The 18,942-nt window shown below is 36.8% G+C and overlaps 1 protein-coding gene across 1 annotated transcript; it reads left to right on the top strand.

Annotated features, from left to right (window-relative positions):
• The first annotated feature begins 17,295 nt into the window (after positions 1-17,295).
• On the top strand, positions 17,296-18,605 carry LOC142523741 (uncharacterized). Its single transcript, XM_075627474.1, has 3 exons — positions 17,296-17,764; positions 17,938-18,107; positions 18,216-18,605. Exons 1-3 carry the CDS (start codon positions 17,296-17,298, stop codon positions 18,603-18,605), a joined length of 1,029 nt encoding a protein of 342 aa, XP_075483589.1.
• The last annotated feature ends 337 nt before the right edge of the window (positions 18,606-18,942 follow it).

Here is an 18,942-nt window from a genome sequence, read left to right as displayed (position 1 = left end):
AAAACTTGAAAGATTTCTATGGATTCCCTCGATTTTTAGCTGCTGAAATTCTAAATTCTGAAGGAATACATATTTAACTGCATGGCAATTACATGTGGCTCAATCTACATACTGCACATCTTGCGCATATGCGCGACCATCACCGGCGCATATGCGTGAGACTCTCTGTCTCAGGCAATTCTGGATTCATTAGCTCGCGCATATGCGCGCCCTGTGTAATGCCTGAGATTTTGATTCTGTTAATCTGAGATTATTGATTATGAACTGATGTGATTATAGCTGGGCCATTCCGAGACCAGATTGGGCAAAGCATAGGAATTACAAAAATGTTGGACCAAAAGTTCGGCGCCCGAGCGGTAGTTTTTGACCGCCCGAGCGCCATTGTATAATACACGAGGGCCGAACATTCCGCGCCCGAGCGGAAATTCATGACCGCCCGAGCGCAGACGGAAATGCAAGAAAAATTGCCACGTTCCTTAACATGCAAGTTGGATATATATATACACACATAACTTAGTTCTTTCAGCCAGCAGCAAGAGAAGAACGAGAAAGATTCCGAGGAAAACTTCAAGTTCTTGAGAATAAATTCAGTTTATTCAAGATTCGTCCGTCCGAATTCCAATCCGACTTCGATACCATGTTTCTATCAACGAGAGCTTCAACTGGACGTAAGTTTTGTTACGTTTTGTTATCATTTGAAATTATGATACTGCCAGAATCTGATATGATTCATATATGATGTTCTTGACATATTAGACATCGTATAATCGAAACCGGATTGAAGAACGGATACCGTATGAAATTGTTATGAATTTTTGATTGGATATGATTGAGATTTGATATCAGATTGGTGTTGTTATTGATTATCAGTTGTGGTAATTGATATCTGTTGATATTGTATTGATGGGGATAATCAGATTGTTCCGTTATGCCGTTGATTTTGAGTTAGATTCAGATTGATCATATTCGGTATTGATTTGAGCAGTATATTGATATTGTACTTCTTGATATTGTTATTTCCAGATTGAGTATTGACAGACTTCGAATTCCAGACTTGAACGGTGTCAGAACTGCTATTAAAGAAAGGTATATGTCAATGTCGATCTGGGAGAATGACTCGAGTGTGAAATACTTGAGTTTCCCTAAACCACATACTGATTGTTATTGTGTACATTAATTGGGATTAATATGCTTGTTCTATTGATTTATAGGAAGCATGTATTAGATGATTGGTCTTGTGATAGAAGGGTCAAATAGTGATGAAATCGTCACTGGCCCATTGCACATTGTCGCAGGATAGTGATTGGCGGAGGTGCCAAAGTCTTTGACGGATAGGTCAAGACACTGCATGTTTGGTTTATATCGATGTTTGATTAGAGGTGGATTTACTTATATTACTGAGATTCGATATAGTATGCCAACGTCTGGAAACCGGGATCCCTAGACTAGGAATGAGTCTAGTCTGAGATATGGAGTCAGGAGCTGATTAACATATTTATATTGAATTATGTTTTCAGATTTGATACATATTACCGATATCTTTCTTATGCTTTATATTGATTATATGATCGTATGTATCGTTGATTTATACTGGGATATATTTCTTACCGGAGTTATCCGGCTGTTGTCGTGTTTGTATGTGTGCATGGCAACAGGTGGGACAGGATCAGGGTCGAGAAGATGAAGAGAGATCGTGATTAGAGTGGAGACTACGGACTTAGATTTTAGATAGGGTTTGAACACTTGATATGTAGTCGTCAAACTTTAGTTTTAAATGACTGTATACGGTACAAGACTTGTACTATGTTTTCGATGTATATATTCGAATGAATTCCATTACGTTTCGCATTTGACATTTGTATAAAAAAAATTTTAGACCTTATTTATTATAATTGATTTAATTATTCCCAGAGATGATTAAGAAATGAATTAGCGTCCGGGTCCCCACAACAGGTGGTATCAGAGCGATAGATCTTTTAGATTGAGATAATAGCTAGTGAGCGGGGTAGATTGAATTTTCTTCCTTGCTTTTACATGCTAGCAATCTATTATGTTCTACTGCTTTATAATGCATGTTTATCTGACTTGATTTGGAAACATGTGTTATTGAGAATGAATCAGAACCGATTCTTGATCAGCAGTAAGATGATCGAAGGAGGGCTAAAACAGATTTGTTGTATTTGGTTGCTTACCCTTTTGATAATCAGATATGCCTCCTCGAAGAATACCAGAACATGGTAGCACTTCGAATCCTCCAATGGATGTGACAGCAACACCGATGGAAACATTGCTGAAGAGATTTCAGTCGTTCCATCCACCGACTCTGAAAGGTACTGAGACTTCAGTGGATTGTGAGAGTTGGCTAGATGACATTGAGATGCTGTTTGAGTCCTTGGATTACACCTGATGAGCGGAGAGTGAAACTGATTGGGCACCAATTGCATGACGTCGCAAAGAATTGGTGGATTACGACGAAGAGAGCACTGGAGCATCGAGGTACGACTATTACATGGAATGTATTTAGAACTGAATTTTATCAGAGATTCTTTCCAGTGTCGTATAGAAAGGACAAGGGAGCGGAGTTTGCAAACTTGAGACATGGACAGTTGAACATCGAAGAGTATGTGGCCAAGTTCTCTGCCTTGTTGAGATTTGCTCCACATGTGGCTGGAAACGACGAAGCTGTTGCGGATCAGTTCATTAATGGCCTAATTCCTGAAATATTTACATTGGTGAATACGGGGCGACCGAACAATTTTACTGATGCCTTGAATAGAGCTAAAGGAGCTGAAGCCGGTCTGATGAGACAGAAGGGAGCTTCGTTTTTGACTCCAGCACCGAGACCCCAGCAACCACCTCCCCGGTTTGAGAGTGGCAGCAGCAGTGGTGGAAAGAAAGATTTCCTGAAAGCTAAAGGAAAACAGTTTAAGAGATCTGGAAGCAGTTCATCTAGTTCTAGTGGCTCGAAACAGATCGGTCAGGGCCAGAGTTATACAGGAGCCTACTGCAGCACTTGTGGAGGGAAACACGCCACAGAGCAGTGCCGAGGAGTGTTTGGTAGTTGCCGTATATGTAGACAGCAGGGACATTTTGCTAGAGTTTGTCCCCAGAGAGATTCTCAGAGATCACAGGGTGCCGAGTCATCTGGATCAACAGCACAGACTGATAGACGATCAGCTGCTGTTCATTCATTTCAGCCAGCACCATCTCAGTCACAGCAGAGGCCAGGAGGTAGCCAGACAGTGAGCCAGCCTCCTAGACAGCAGGCCAGAGTATTTGCTTTGACAGAGGAGCAGGCTCAGGAGGCACCTGACGATGTTGTTGCAGGTAACTGTTTTATTTCTGGTTATCCTGTATATGTATTGATAGATACTGGTGCATCGCATACATTCATATCTGAGCGATTTGCATTGATGCATTCTTTGCCTATTGAGTCATTATCTACTGTAGTGTCTGTCTCTTCTCCTTTGGGGACAGGTTTGATATCAGTGAAGTCTGTGAAACATTGTATGCTACAGTATGATGGGCATCAGATTGAGTTAGACTGTATTGTGCTTGGGTTGTCTGATTTTTACTGTATTATCGGTATCGATATGGTGACCAAGTACAGAGCCACTGTTGATTGTTTCCACAAGATTGTGAGATTCAGACCGGATATGGCTGATGAGTGGAAATTTTACGGTAAAGGTTCTCGATCTAGAATTCCTTTGATATCCGTATTGTCTATGACTCGATTGTTACAGAAAGGAGCAGAGGGATTCCTTGTCTATTCAGTTGATTTACTGAAATCGAGTCCATCATTGGCTGATTTGCCAGTGGTTTGCGAGTTTGCTGACGTCTTCCCAGATGAGATTCCGGGTTTGCCTCCGATTCGAGAGAGAGATTTCAGTATTGAATTGATGCCAGGCACAGTTCCGATTTCTAGAGCTCCGTACAGAATGGCACCGATTGAGTTAAAAGAATTGAAAGATCAGTTGGAAGATTTACTGGCCAAGAGGTATATTATACCGAGCGTGTCTCCTTGGGGTGCTCCAGTATTGTTTGTTCGAAAGAAAGACGATTCTATGAGACTCTGTATCGATTACCGGCAACTAAACAAAGCAACGGTAAAGAATAAATATCCCTTGCCTCGTATTGATGATTTATTTGATCAGTTGCAGGGTTCTTCTGTATATTCCAAGATCGATCTGAGATCTAGATATCATCAGCTGAGAGTCAGGGATTCTGATATCTCGAAGACAGCATTCAGAACCAGGTATGGACATTATGAGTTTATTGTCATGCCATTCGGTTTGACTAATGCTCCAGCTGTGTTTATGGGTCTGATGAACCGTATATTCCAGAGGTATCTTGATGATTTTGTTATCATATTCATTGATGATATCTTGATTTATTCGAAGAATATGATTGAACATGCCGAGCATTTGAGAACTGTATTGAAAATTCTGAGGGCTGAGAAATTATATGCTAAACTGTCAAAATGCGAGTTTTGGTTGAGACAGGTTGTATTTCTGGGTCACATCATATCCGGAGATGGTATATCAGTTGATCCCAGCAAGGTTGAAGCCGTGATTTCTTGGCCGAGACCGACATCAGTACCCGAGATTCGTAGTTTTAGGGGTTTGGCAGGATATTATCGTCGATTTATTAAAGATTTTTCGAGTATTGCCAAGCCTATTACTCAGTTGACTCAGAAGAATGCTCCGTTCGTATGGTTTGAAGACTGTGAGTCCAGTTTTCTTGAACTGAAGAAAAGACTGATCCAATGCACCGATATTGACTATTCCATCAGGTACTGGTGATTTTGTGGTTTATTATGATGCATCTCACCGAGGATTGGGTTGTATTCTGATGCAGCGAGGGCATGTTATTGCTTATGCCTCGAGACAGCTGAAGCCACATGAGACTCGTTACCCAATTCATGATCTTGAATTGGCAGCCATCGTCTTTGCTTTAAAGATATGGCGACACTACCTTTACGGTGAGAAGTTTGAAATCTATTCTGATCATAAAAGCTTGAAATATCTATTTTCACAGTCAGAGTTGAATATGAGATAGCGAAGATGGCTTGATTTGCTTAAAGACTTCGATTGTGAAATCAAGTACTATCTGGGGAAATCTAATGCAGCAGCAGATGCACTGAGTCGAAAGGTATGTTCTTTATACTTATCGACGATTGGTGTTTCGAATTTGATAGAAGATTGCTATTTGTCTGGATTGGTATTTGAGACAGATTATAGACCGATGAGATTATATGCTGTTCAAGCCGAACCAGAGCTGATTGTGAGAATTAAAGCGGCTCAGAAAGTTGATCAGAATGTGCAGAATTCGATATCGATGGTCAGAGCAGGGCATCAATCAGAGTATCAGGTACGGAATAGTGTACTGTATGTGAATAATCGTCTTGTTGTGCCGAATGTTTCCAATTTGAAACGACAGATCTTGTCAGAAGCGCATAGCACTCGATTCAGTATTCATCCTGGTAGCAGAAAGATGTATAATGATTTGAAAAGACAATTTTGGTGGAAACAGATGAAAGCTGATATTGCTGAATTTGTATCAAAATGTCTGAATTGCCATCAGGTGAAAGCCGAAAGAAAGAAATCAGGAGGAATGTTACAGAGTCTATCTATTCCTGAATGGAAATGGAATCACATTTCCATGGATTTTGTGACGCAGTTATCACGTTCCTCCAGAGGTTATGATGCGATTTGGGTCGTGATTGACAGATTGAGCAAACCAGCATGCTTTATTCCGTACAAGATGACGTACCGACATGACCAGATGGCAGAGATCTACGTAACAGAAGTGGTCAGATTACATGGAGTGCCAAAGTCGATTGTATCAGACCGTGATCCTCGGTTTACTTCGCACTTCTGGCAGAGTTTACAGCATGCTCTAGGTACGAAGTTACATCTGAGTACCGCATATTATCCACAGACTGACGGACAGTCAGAGCGGACTATCCAGACACTGGAGGATATTCTGAGAGCTGTAGTGCTTGATTTTAGCACTAATTGGCAGGATGCATTGCCACTTTGTGAGTTCTCGTACAACAACAGCTATCAGACGAGCATTGAGATGGCTCCTTTCGAGGCGTTGTACGGTAAGAAATGCAGATCCCCTCTGTATTGGGATGATATCTCTGAGGTTCCTGAGATTGGACCTTACATGATCAGAGATATGACTGAGAAAGTGAAGCTGATACAGAAAAGAATGAAGACAGCTCAAGATAGACATGCCAAATATGCCAATGTTCGACGTAGACCATTGGTATTTGAGGCAGGAGACCGAGTATTCTTGAAGATTTCACCTTTTCGAGGAGTTGTCAGATTTGGCAAGAAAGGGAAACTGTCTCCACGATATATTGGGCCGTATGAGATTCTCGAGAAGATAGGAGATCGTGCCTATCGACTCGCCCTACCGCCTTCTTTATCTGGGATACATGATGTCTTTCATGTATCATTATTGAGGAAATATCTCGCTGATGCTTCACATGTCATTCAGCCAGACGAGGCCGAACTGGACGAGACATTGAGTTATTTCGAGAAACCGATCCAGATTCTCGATCGGAAGGAGAAGCAACTCAGAACGAAGACTATTCCGCTTGTGAAAGTTCAGTGGAGTCGTCATGGCATCGAAGAATCTACTTGGGAGACTGAGTCTGATATGAGGCAGAGATTCCCAGAGTTATTTCACTTATGTGAGTTTCTATTTAGCTTCTGTTACATTTCTTTCTGATATGATTGATTACCTGTGATTTCGGGGACGAAATCGTATCTTAGAGCGGGAGAAATGTAATGCCCGAGATTTTGATTCTGTTAATCTGAGATTATTGATTATGAACTGATGTGATTATAGCCGGGCCATTCCGAGACCAGATTGGGCAAAGCATAGGAATTACAAAAATGTTGGACCGAAAGTTCGGCACCCGGGCGGTAGTTTTTGACCGCCCGAGCGCCCTTAAATAACAAGGGAGGACCGAACATTCCGCACCCGGGCGGTAGTTTTTGACCGCCCGAGCGTCATTGTATAATACACGAGGGCCGAACATTCCGCGCCCGAGCGGAAATTCATGACTGCCCGAGCGCATACGGAAATGCAAGAAAATTGCCACGTTGCTTAACATGCAAGTTGGATATATATATATACACATAACTTAGTTCTTTCAGCCAGTACCAAGAGAAGAATGAGAAAGCTTCCGGGGAAAACTTCAAGTTCTTGAGAATAAATTCAGTTTATTCAAGATTCGTCCGTCCGAATTCCAATCTGACTTCGATACCGTGTTTCTATCGACGAGAGCTTCAAATGGACGTAAGTTTTGTTACGTTTTGTTATCATTTGAAATTATGATACTGCCAGAATCGGATATGATTCATATATGATGTTCTTGACATATTAGACATCGTATAATCGAAACCGGATTGAAGAACGGATATCCGTATGAAATTGTTATGAATTTTTGATTGGATATGATTGAGAGTTGATATCAGATTGGTGTTGTTATTGATTATGAGTTGTGGTAATTGATATCTGTTGATATTGTATTGACGGAGATATTCAGATTGTTCCGTTATGCCATTGATTTTGAGTTAAATTGATCATATTCGGTATTGATTTGAGCAGTATATTGATATTGTACTTCTTGATATTGTTATTTCCAGATTGAGTATTGACAGACTTCGAATTCCAGACTTGAACGTTGTCAGAACTGCTATTAAAGAAATGTATAAGTCAATGTCGATCCGGGAGAATGACTCGAGTGTGAAATACTTGAGTTTCCCTAAACCACATACTGATTGTTATTGTGTACATTGATTTGGATTAATATGCTTGTTCTATTGATTTATAGGAAGCATGTATTAGATGATTGGTCTTGTGACAGAAGGGTCAAATAGTGATGGAATCGTCACTGGCCCATTGCACATTGTCATAGGATAGTGATTAGGCGGAGGTGCCCAAGTCTTTGACGGATAGGTCAAGACACTGGATGTTTGGTTTATATCGATGTTTGATTAGAGGTGGATTTACTTCTATTACTGAGATTCGATATAGTATGCCAACGTCTGGAAACCGGGATCCCTAGACTAGGAATGAGTCTAGTCTGAGATATGGAGTCAGGAGTTGATTAACAGATTTATATTGAATTATGTTTTCAGATTTGATACATATTACTGATATCTGTCTTATGCTTTATATTGATTATATGATCGCATGTATCGTTGATTTATACTGGGATATATTTCTCACCGGAGTTATCCGACTGTTGTCGTGTTTGTATGTGTTCATGGCAACAGGTGGGACAGGATCAGGGTCGAGGAGATGAAGAGAGATCGTGAATAGAGTGGAGACTACGGACTTAGATTTTAGATAGGGTTTGAACACTTGATATGTAGTCGTTAAACCTTAGTTTTAAATGATTGTATACAGTATAAGACCTGTACTCTGTTTTCGATGTATATATTCGAATGAATTCCATTACGTCCCGCTATTTGACACTTGTATAAAAAAAAATTTAGACCATGTTTATTATAATTGATTTAATTATTCCCACAGATGATTAAGAAATGAATTAGCGTCTGGGTCCCCACACCCTGTCCTCGCGCATATGCGCGAGACCTACTGTCTCAGCACTTCTTCATTTCACATGCTCGCGCATATGCGCGCCTCTTCTCGCGCATATGCGCGAGGTCTTCTGTCCTCGCACAACACAATATCACATGCTATCTCAGATTAACAGAATAAAATCTCGGGCATTAAACATATTTCCATGAAATATTCATTTGAAACACTGAAACAAATCAAATAGATACTCCGTTAAAGTTATGTAAACATTGTCTTCAAATTTTATTACACTTGAAATATTCATTTCAAACACTGAAATAAAGGCAAAAACTTGTGTGAGATGGTCTCACGGGTCGTATTTTGTGAGACATATATCTTATTTGGGTCATCCATGAAAAAATATTACTTTTATGCTAAAAGTATTACTTTTTATTGTGAATAAAGTTTGGGTTGATCCGTCTCACAGATAAAGATTCGTGAGACCGTCTCACAAGAGATCTACTCATACATTATATTCAAATTTTATGTTTACCGCTACCGCATTAAATAAATGAATCTGAAATCTCTTGAAAGTATAAATGACATTTAAATGTCTGAATTAGTATATCATTTCGCATAATTTTGTTTATGGTTTGAGTTTTGTATTGTCTTTCTTATTCTTTTTTAAAATTCTAATTTGAATCTTAAGTCTCTTGAAAATATAAAATAAGTTTAAATGTTTATATTGATTATATTATTTCATTTAATTTTGGTTTTGTGAAGTATTTTATATATTGGATAATATCTAATTAAGTCTGTGTTCTGCATCCACTATTACATTCAGATAATCAATTTTCAATCAGAACAAAAAAAATAAAATAAAAGACTTTGTTGTTCAGTGTCATGGTGAGGTAAATCTTTCGAAAATGCATTGGACGTTGAAACTTCGATTGATTTGTTATTACACTCTATCTGTATATGGAAACAACGATTGTAAAATCTAAACTTATCATTTGAGATGAGGCTCCAATAATTCCTAAGTTTTTTTTTTTTTTTTTGAAGCATTGGATAAAAGCATGGAAGTATAATGAGATTTGTCAATACTTCAAATATGAAATAGTTTTTTGGAGGGAAAAAAATTTTCAATGACGCTTTTTTGTCAAATTTTGATTGTTATTCTAAAAAGCAATGGACAAGATATTGTTCTTATCATTATCAATTCATCGCATCTATGGAGACAATGCACAATTTTAGATCGACAAAAAAAATTTGACTGTAGAGTTCAGGTTCTAATGAAGAATATTCTAAAATGAAACAATTTTTATATTGGATTGCTAATATCAAGGATGTAATAATTGGATAACCAAATTACAGCAGCTGATGAACTGTTAAAATATTCCAATGAACCTATTGCAACAATTGTTGAGAGTGCATATCTAGCGTTTGATAATATTGTCAGGGTGACAACATATTTTTAACAGATATCTATATTAATGTCGATTTATGATGTGTTCATTTCATAAATTAATACAATATTTCTAAAAACTATTTCGAATGAAGGATGTATTTAAGTTCAAATACGACGTATCATTTAGATAGAAATGTTAGTCTATCGCATGATGTGCATACAACACAATTCTTAAATGAATAAAATGTTCGGAAGTTCCAAATAATGAGTTAAATTTGAAGGTTGAGAATTTGTTTATGTTAATGTGAAAAATATATCATTCACTTGGATTATCTAAATTCCAATGAAGACAACTTCCTTTAATTATATCATAACAATGACAATAAAAAAAATTGAAAGTCAATCTTTATCTCACATAGGATTTTTTTTTAAGAATTTCGTTTTTAGTCATGATCAATATTCTTCTATCCAGAATTAAGAATTCTAGGGGTCTAAAATTGTGATATGTGATAATGTGAGCACCCGAAAAAAATTCAATGACAAATGTTGTATTTAAGAAATTTTTCCAGAATTTGTAAATTTTATGAAACGACCTCTATTTTTTTTAAATCATAAATCATAAACACGAAAATTCTAAAATAAATAACTTAGCATTTCTAACAGTCATAAAATAAATTAACATATGAAATCTCAAGTGCATAAAATAAATCATAAATCATCAACTAACCAAAATTCCTAAATCGACCTTTAAAAAGATCAACTAATAATAAAATAAAGCATAAAAATATCTCTAAAAAAATCATTAACATAGTCTTTAAATCATTAATCTATCTAGCTAGTACGGAAACATAAAAGCCCTCGGGTGTGTACTGCTGCACTCGATCCAGTCAATTGGTCAGCGCCTCCCATAAAATCATCAAATCATGTATCATACAAACCTAATGAGTCTAATGACTTATCACATTCTAAACATGGATAGCAAATAATACATATACAATCACATGCATTAAAACCATACTTTTATTTAAAATAGCTTTTGAACATAACTAAAACATTTAAAAATAGATTTAAGCATAAATAAATCATTTTAAAAGTTGTTTTAATCATCATCATAAATCTTATATCATAAAATCATTTTAATCATAAAGCTTTCAATTAAATATCATTTTGGGTGAAGTTTGATCCTTGAAAGTGACTAGCTTTTATCCTCCGGTCGACTGATTAGTTTTCATCTCCACATGGCCCACGAGGGTGGGCACTAGGCTCCACCATGAAAATACGATTGTCGGGGTTTCCTCGGGGGCCTTCTCCCATAAACAGGCTCCCTATGGACCTTTTTCTCCAAACGACATCCCCATAAAAATGTAAGTTCACCGTCCTCACATAAACGGATCCCCACAAATCATATATCATATGTTACAGTCAATTCACATCCCTCAAAATATTTTTCATTTTCTTTAAAAATCATAAAATAGCATAATTTTCCAAAAATAACATTTAAACAGTAAAAATTGCACAGCTTTACCATAAATAATAAAATATCATATTCTCATCAAAATCATCATTTTAAATCATAAAATATCATTTAACATGTGTTATGATTCTTCGGGACGCTGCCAAGCTTTTACGTATTTTCCCAAGTGTAAAATTACCGTTTTGCCCCTAGACGTAAAAATTCTCGATTTTATCTTGTTCTCACTTTTAATGACATGGACTTATTCTAAATAATTATTTAAGTTTAAATATAAATTTTCATAATTTTATAAAACTTAAAACTAAGCTTTTCAATAAATTCTTTAATTAACGTTTCGTGAGGCGATTAAATACCAGATAAATCCAAAACTCATTATTTTGATCCCAAAATTTAAATATAATATTTTTATTAATTATTCTACCCTTGTGAGCCATGAACCACACCCGTGGACCCATGGTTCCAATTTTAGTTCAATTAATTCGAAATATGACCCTTCAAGGAACAACTCGAGCCATCTCCCAATTTACTCGAGCCATGATCGAGCCACCTCGAGCCAAACCCGAGCCAACCCACCTAGGCAACCTCCTGACCAAGCCAAGCCCAAATAACCTAGCCCTAGCCCGCTCAAAACTCACCTGGAACCTGTCCCAACTCCTGCGCACATGCTGCCCTATTTACTCAAGACTCCTAGTGACCCTAGGACTCCTCCAGCCGAGCCACCACCGAGCCCACCTACCCTAACCATCCCTGGACCATGCCTAGACCCAACCCATACCAGCCCAGACTCTAGAACCCACGTGCGAGCCACCTGGAACAGAAGACAGCAGCAGCGTGTTAGATTCCCTCACGGTTTCCCCTTTTGGCTCCAGCCACAGCGCACCCAGCCACTGGCCCGACCCCTTCCCATCACCCGAGGACCCTGATGGACCACCTAGCCAGCCCCATAGTGATCCGCCCTCTGAAATCTCTCGGCCCCTCTTGATCATGCGTGGGAAAAGTCATTTCACGCAAGGACTTTTCTCCAGCGACCTAGCATGAGTCCTAGCCCTACTAGGACCCTTCCTAGGACCTAACCATATCCTGTAAGAGCCCTCCTCAAGACCTGGTCGAACCCCTTGATCCCATGCACAGTAACCGAGCTTCTTGACTTGAACAACCCAACAACCTACGGTTCTTTCTTGATTGCTTCCTACTGTTTCTAGGTTTTGTTTTCTTTTAAATTTATAATGTTTTGATCATAATCAATCATATTTTATCATGTATTGGCAGCGTACTCGTTGGGTTCATAGCGATTCTTTTAAAACAAGCGTAAAATCGTAAAAACGTTGAAAATACGTATCCTACCGTAAAATAACCGCCCACGTGTTTTTCATGCATAATCAATTAAAACACACGTATTATGATTCGTATGATGTTTAAAGGGGTTTATAAAACGCGCCTTTGTGTTTAAAACGCTCGAATAATCTATTGTTGGTGAGGGTGCGACGTTGGACGACCAGACGACGAAGAACACAAGCTTTTTTTCTTCCCCAACTTTTCGAAAATTGGGTGTGCTTTGAGGTGAATTTCGGCTGCTAGGGGGCTGAATTATGGGGTTTGCAAACCTAGGTAGCCTATTTATAAATAAATTTGCAAGTTAAATGGGCTTTGGTTTTGGACTTGCAAGCTTAAGGATAATTGGACCTATTTAATTAATTAAATTGGGCTCAATAACACTTATTTAATTGAATAATAAAAGTTTATAAAATAAGTTTCCATAAAATAGTATTTTTGATCTTTTAAAACTCATTGTTTGCCCAAAACCGGCTTCCCGGGAAAAATCGAGCTCGACTCGTAAAACAATTCGAACCCCAACATTTTTAGAAAAATTAAATTATTTTTAAATCATATTAGGAAGCCTTGCCACTATTTAATGAAAATTAAATATTTTTGTCTTGGTCGTCCTCGATCTCCTTTTCCCTGCCTATTATCACATGTCATATTATCATTTAATCATATAATAAATATCATGCTAACATTTAAAATCAATTAGTTAAAACAATTGAGCAATTAAAATAAATTTGCATGCATGTGGCTTACGTAGGTTGATTTTTCGGACGTTACATTTTATTTGTTCTTCAATGTATGATATCAACTTAATTTATTTATTTATATTTTAATTAATTTTTCAAACGCTCATATTCACTAATTTTAATAATTAATTACATAAAATAAATATACGTTCATTACACGGGTGAGATATAGTTAACATTTAGGTTCCGTTTGGACACGAATTTATCAAGGTTTTTTATTAAAAAAAATTTAAAAATATTTTAAAAGTTGTTTTAAAATAAATATGCATTTGAATAACTATTTTATAAAAACTCTTTATATTTAAAGATGTTTGAACATTTTTTTCTTTTATTCTAAAAACATCAAGAAACATATATCAGTTATTCTTTAAAAATATTTTCATAAACGTTTTACAAAAGTCTTATCTAAATACATACTTCAAGTTGTTTTTTCAATTATAACACTAAAAATATTTTTAAATTATTTGTCCAAACAAAGCCTTAACAACTCGCTATTAATTCATTTATAAGAATAAACTTGAACCACAAAGTATAAAATATCACAAAGTTGATGACTTGGCTTGAGCTTCATTTGTGTCCATATAGCAATTGATGTTTTGGTCTAGTACATATAGTGTGTTTTCTTAAAGTTCATTTTCAAGAAAGATGGTTTTCTTATTGCTTATTTACAAAATCTATTTTTTTTAAGAAAAAATGGTTGGAGAAGTCAAATGACCAAATTCATTTTTTCAAGAAAAATGGTTTTATTAAAAATAATATTGTTCGGTTTAAAAATTATTTTTTTAAAAAAATTATTTAAGTATCGTTTAAGAAGTTACAATTTTTACTTTTTGGATTTCTGCTTCTACTTCTATTTAGAAATAAAAACAAAAACAATTTTTGACATTTATCCAAACATCAAAAACATTTTTTTTAAAAAAAAAACTGAATTTATTCAAGTTTTTTTTAAGTTATAACTTCTGTATTGATAGGCTCATAATAGTTTGCATTTTTTGTTGTCATATCTCTCATTGTTACCATTTTTAACGCGCTTAATTGACACATTTTTGTGTGATTTTATTGTAGGAAGATGTTTTCTGCTCTTGCGATAAATCTGAGCTAAAAAAGGTGATTTTATATCACAATTAAAGTTGTCGATTTGATCTTAGTAGGAAGACGTGAAGGAGAAAAATTCAGAAGTGGTTTTTGGACAAGGCGTGATCACGCCTTATGATTACTTCTCGGCTGCCTAGTGAGAGTTGAGGAATTTTCATATCAATGAAATATTTCTTAATATCTTTTAGATTTCATTGATAGAGTTTTTTTGGGCTTTTATACCTTTTTTTTGGGACCCAAAAAACAAGAATACTTTGTTTTTTCTTTCCAACCTAATCAACGAGCACAGTATAGACGGCACAATCAGATTTTTCTCCAACCTCTCCAACAATTCACGCAGAGAGAAAGAAAAAATAGGGGGCGCAGGATTTTCTCCAATTTTCTCCATGACTTTAGTATTTTTCCTTTATTTATTTATTTATTTTTATGGAGATTGTAAACCGAGCCATGCTTGGCTAATTTTCTAGTCTGATTTAAAGGTTGTTTTTACTATTTAATTTATCACTGCGAGGTATCCGTTCTTAGATTTAATATTATTTTTATTCCAAGTATTTGTCGATTTATTATTTAATTATATGAATATTGTATATTGATTCATCTGACAATTTAATTTGATACATGATTTTCTACTGCTAACTATGAATTCAGTGATCCGTAATTGTCATGAATTATTGATACACGAGTAGCATAGATTAGATGTGTTGTGCTATCATAATATATTTAATCTAAATAAATCAATAAAACTGGATTTATCAATTGCAACTATTTCGGTTGTTAGATTTCAGGATTAACTGTTTTCACAAATCTAAAAGCTATCGTTAATTAATATGGAACGCTATCGTGTCCAGTTGGTTATTGATAAGTTTTGACGGGATGCTGGGTTCGGTCAATTAATTTAGGAAAACACAAGAATTTTATCGAATGTCCCTATAATTCTAAGGTTAATTGCTTGGAACAACTTGAATAAATTATTTGTTAGCCGAGGAACAATGATATAATTAAATAGTAGAATTCCCTTGAATCAGATCTTTCTCATATTAAATTCTTCACTCTATTCTAGTTGATCAATTGTCATTTAAATTTATTGTTTTCTTTTCGTGGATAAATTTAGTTTAGTAGTTTATTTAATTCAAATACAAAACCCCTCTTTTACTTGTATTTTTCTCGAAAGAAATCATCCCCTGTTCCCTGTGGATTCGATCATGCTCACCATTACACTAATTTTATTTAGAGAGTAGGAGTTTAAGTTTGGTGGCCCAACGACAGCCCACCAAATTTTGGCGCCATTTCCGGGGAATATTGTAAAGTTAGTTTCTTTCGAGTTTAGTTATTTTATTTTCTTTTATGTCTCGTTCTTCTCGTACAGGCGTACTACAATATATTTCGGAGATCGAGAAGACAGCCAAAAGATTGAGAAAAGAAGCAAGACTACGAGGTAAACAACCATCATCATCATCATCATCTCCTGGTTTAAACGAAGCCTTGGAGTCAACAGACACTGAAAGAGAATCCGAACTTGATTTTAAGACAGAAAAAGTTGAGAGTGATGAAGAAGTAATGACAGAATCAGTTCAAAGAACCCTCAGAGACTTAGCTAATCCTAATGTTATGCAACAGCCATTATGCATTCAATTCCCTATTATTGATGCCACTTTTGAATTAAAATCGGGTTTGATTCATTTATTGCCTACTTTCCGTGGTCTTGCAGGTGAAGATCCCCACAAACATCTGAAATAGTTTCATATTGTGTGCACAGCCATGAAACCACAGGGGATTACTGAGGAGCAAATCTCATTGCGAGCTTTTCCATTCTCTTTAGCCGACAAAGCTAAGGATTGGCTCTACTACTTGCCCTCTGGGACGATAATGACTTGGGATAATATGAAACAACAATTTTTGGAGAATTTCTTCCCAGCTTCGCGAGCAGCAAACGTCAGGAAGGACATTTGTGGGATTAGACAGTTACAAGGAGAGACGTTATATATATATTGAGAGAGATTTAAGCAGTTATGTGCCAGCTGCCCTCAACATCAGATTCCAGAACAGCTCCTAGTCCAATATTTCTACGAGGGTCTCTCACTTTTTAATAGGAACATGATTGATGCTGCAAGTGGAGGTGCATTGGTGAACAAAACGCTTCAAGAGGCACGAGCTCTAATCTCCAACATGGCTGCCAATACACAACAATTTGGGGCTAGACAAGATAACCCCCCACGACAAGTTAATGAGGTAACGCTAATGCTATTGATAAAAAATTAGACTCTTTGACATCTCTTTTGGAAAATTTGGCTGTAGGGCAGGTACAATAGCCAAAGCTTGTGGCATATGTGCGATGGTTGGACATCCGACGGACACGTGCCCTACATTACAGGAAGATCCAACGCAGCAGGTTAATGAAATCGATGGATTTCCTGGACAGCCTCAGCGCCGGTATGATCCATATTCTAATAGCTACAATCCAGGACGGAAAGATCACCCAAATTTCAGCTATAGGAATCAAGGAGGCCAACAACGATATCCACAACAAAATTTTAACAAACAACCACCACCTGCGCAAGCCTTTAACTCAGGTATGTCCCTAGATGAAATTGTGAAGGCCTTAGCTGAAAACACTCAAAAATCAACAGGAAACGAGGACCAGCATTCAGAATCTAGGAAACCAAATCATTCAAATTGCTACGTCAGTTAGCAAATTGGAGGCAATGAATTCCGGCAAACTGCCGTCACAAACGGTAGTTAATCCAAAGGAAAATTCAAGTGTCATAGTATTAAGGAGTGGGAAAGAGATTGAGAATAAGTCTACTCCACTTACGAAGGATACTAAAGGAAGAGACACGGTTGAGGATGTTGAAAGAGAATCTCACAAGAAAACGAAGATAAATTCTAAATCTCCTTCATTTAGTACTTCAAATGCAATTGTTCCTCCACTCCCTTCTAGGTTGGAGAAATCAAAAAAGCTTGACTATGAGAAAGAGGTGTTGGAAACATTCAGAAAGGTGGAAGTAAATATTCCTCTGATAGATGCCATCAAACAAATACCAAGATATGCTAAATTTTTGAAGGAGTTGTGCACTAATAAGAGGAAGTTGAGAGGTGATGAGAAGGTAAGTGTGGGAGAGAACATGTCTGCGGTTATTAAGAAGTTACTACCAAATAAATGCAAGGATCCAGGTATGTTTACGATGCCTTGTGTTATTGGTAATATGAAAATTGAACGTGCCATGCTAGATTTAGGTGCATCCATTAATGTCATGCCATATTCAATTTATTGTGCTTTAAATTTGGGTCCTTTGAAAGAGACTAGAGTGGTGATTCAATTAGCGGATCTAATGCTTATCTGGAAGGAGTTGTTGAGAATGTCTTGGTGGAGGTTGAAGAATTGATATTCTCTGCAGATTTCTATATATTACGAATGGAAGAGGACTCCATTGCGATGTCAGCCTCAATTCTATTAGGGAGACCTTTCATGAAAACTTCTAGAACCACGATTGATGTGGAAGAGGGTATTCTTTCCGTTGAATTCGATTGAGAGATTGTGAAATTTAGTATTTTCGATGCTATGAAATACCCAAATGAAAATCACTCTATATGTTCTATTGATGTTGTTGATTCAATTGTGCAGGAACACTTTGAGGAGGAATACGAAATTGACAAATTTCAGATGCATGATCAGTTGGACGAGGAAGGAGAAGTAGCTGAAACTTGGGAAATTTCAGAAGCTGAAACGGAATCACAAACAGTGGTAACAAATTTAGAAGCCAAAATTTCAGTCTCTCGCAAAAATTTGCTACCTTCTGTTTTACAGACACCCAAATTGGAGTTGAAAATTTTGCCAGAACACTTGAAGTATATATATCTGGGTGATGACGAGACCTTGCCAGTGATAATCTCGAAGGGGTTGACTAAAGAACAAGAAGAGCGGTTAACCACACTCCTTAAAGAGCACAAAACTGCAATTGGTTGGACTCTCGCAGATATCAAAGACATAAGCCTTTCTATTTGCATGCATTAAATTCGTTTGGAAAACAATGCCAAACCGGTAAGAGAATTCCAAAGGAAACTGAATCCGGTGATGAAGGAAGTGGTAATGAAAGAAATCCTAAAACTTTTAGAGGAAGGGATTATATATCCTATCTCTGATAGTAAGTGGGTGAGTCCAATCCATGTCGTACCAAAGAAAACTTGTATCACCGTGGTGAGAAATAAAAATGGTGAATTGGTCCCAACGAGGGTCCAAAATGGATGGCGTATGGTTATTGACTTTAGAAAGCTTAATTTAGCTACTAGAAAAGATCATTTTCCCTTGCCTTTTATTGATCAGACTTTGGAAAGACTTGCTGGAAGAACTT

Source organism: Primulina tabacum, chromosome 14, assembly GCF_025594145.1.
Source record: "Primulina tabacum isolate GXHZ01 chromosome 14, ASM2559414v2, whole genome shotgun sequence".
NCBI classification, from domain to species: Eukaryota; Viridiplantae; Streptophyta; class Magnoliopsida; order Lamiales; family Gesneriaceae; genus Primulina; species Primulina tabacum.
Note: the sequence above shows the minus strand (reverse complement) of the source record. Positions and strands in the feature narration are given on the sequence as shown.

Bases quoted from the DNA above. Each gene is read 5' to 3' on its own strand.
- LOC142523741 (XM_075627474.1), top strand. From the start codon at position 17,296: ATGAATTCCGGCAAACTGCCGTCACAAACGGTAGTTAATCCAAAGGAA. The intron at 17,765-17,937 runs GTATGTTTACGA...CTTATCTGGAAG, and splicing joins AAATAAATGCAAGGATCCAG to GAGTTGTTGAGAATGTCTTG. The intron at 18,108-18,215 runs GTTGAATTCGAT...TCAATTGTGCAG, and splicing joins TGGAAGAGGGTATTCTTTCC to GAACACTTTGAGGAGGAATA.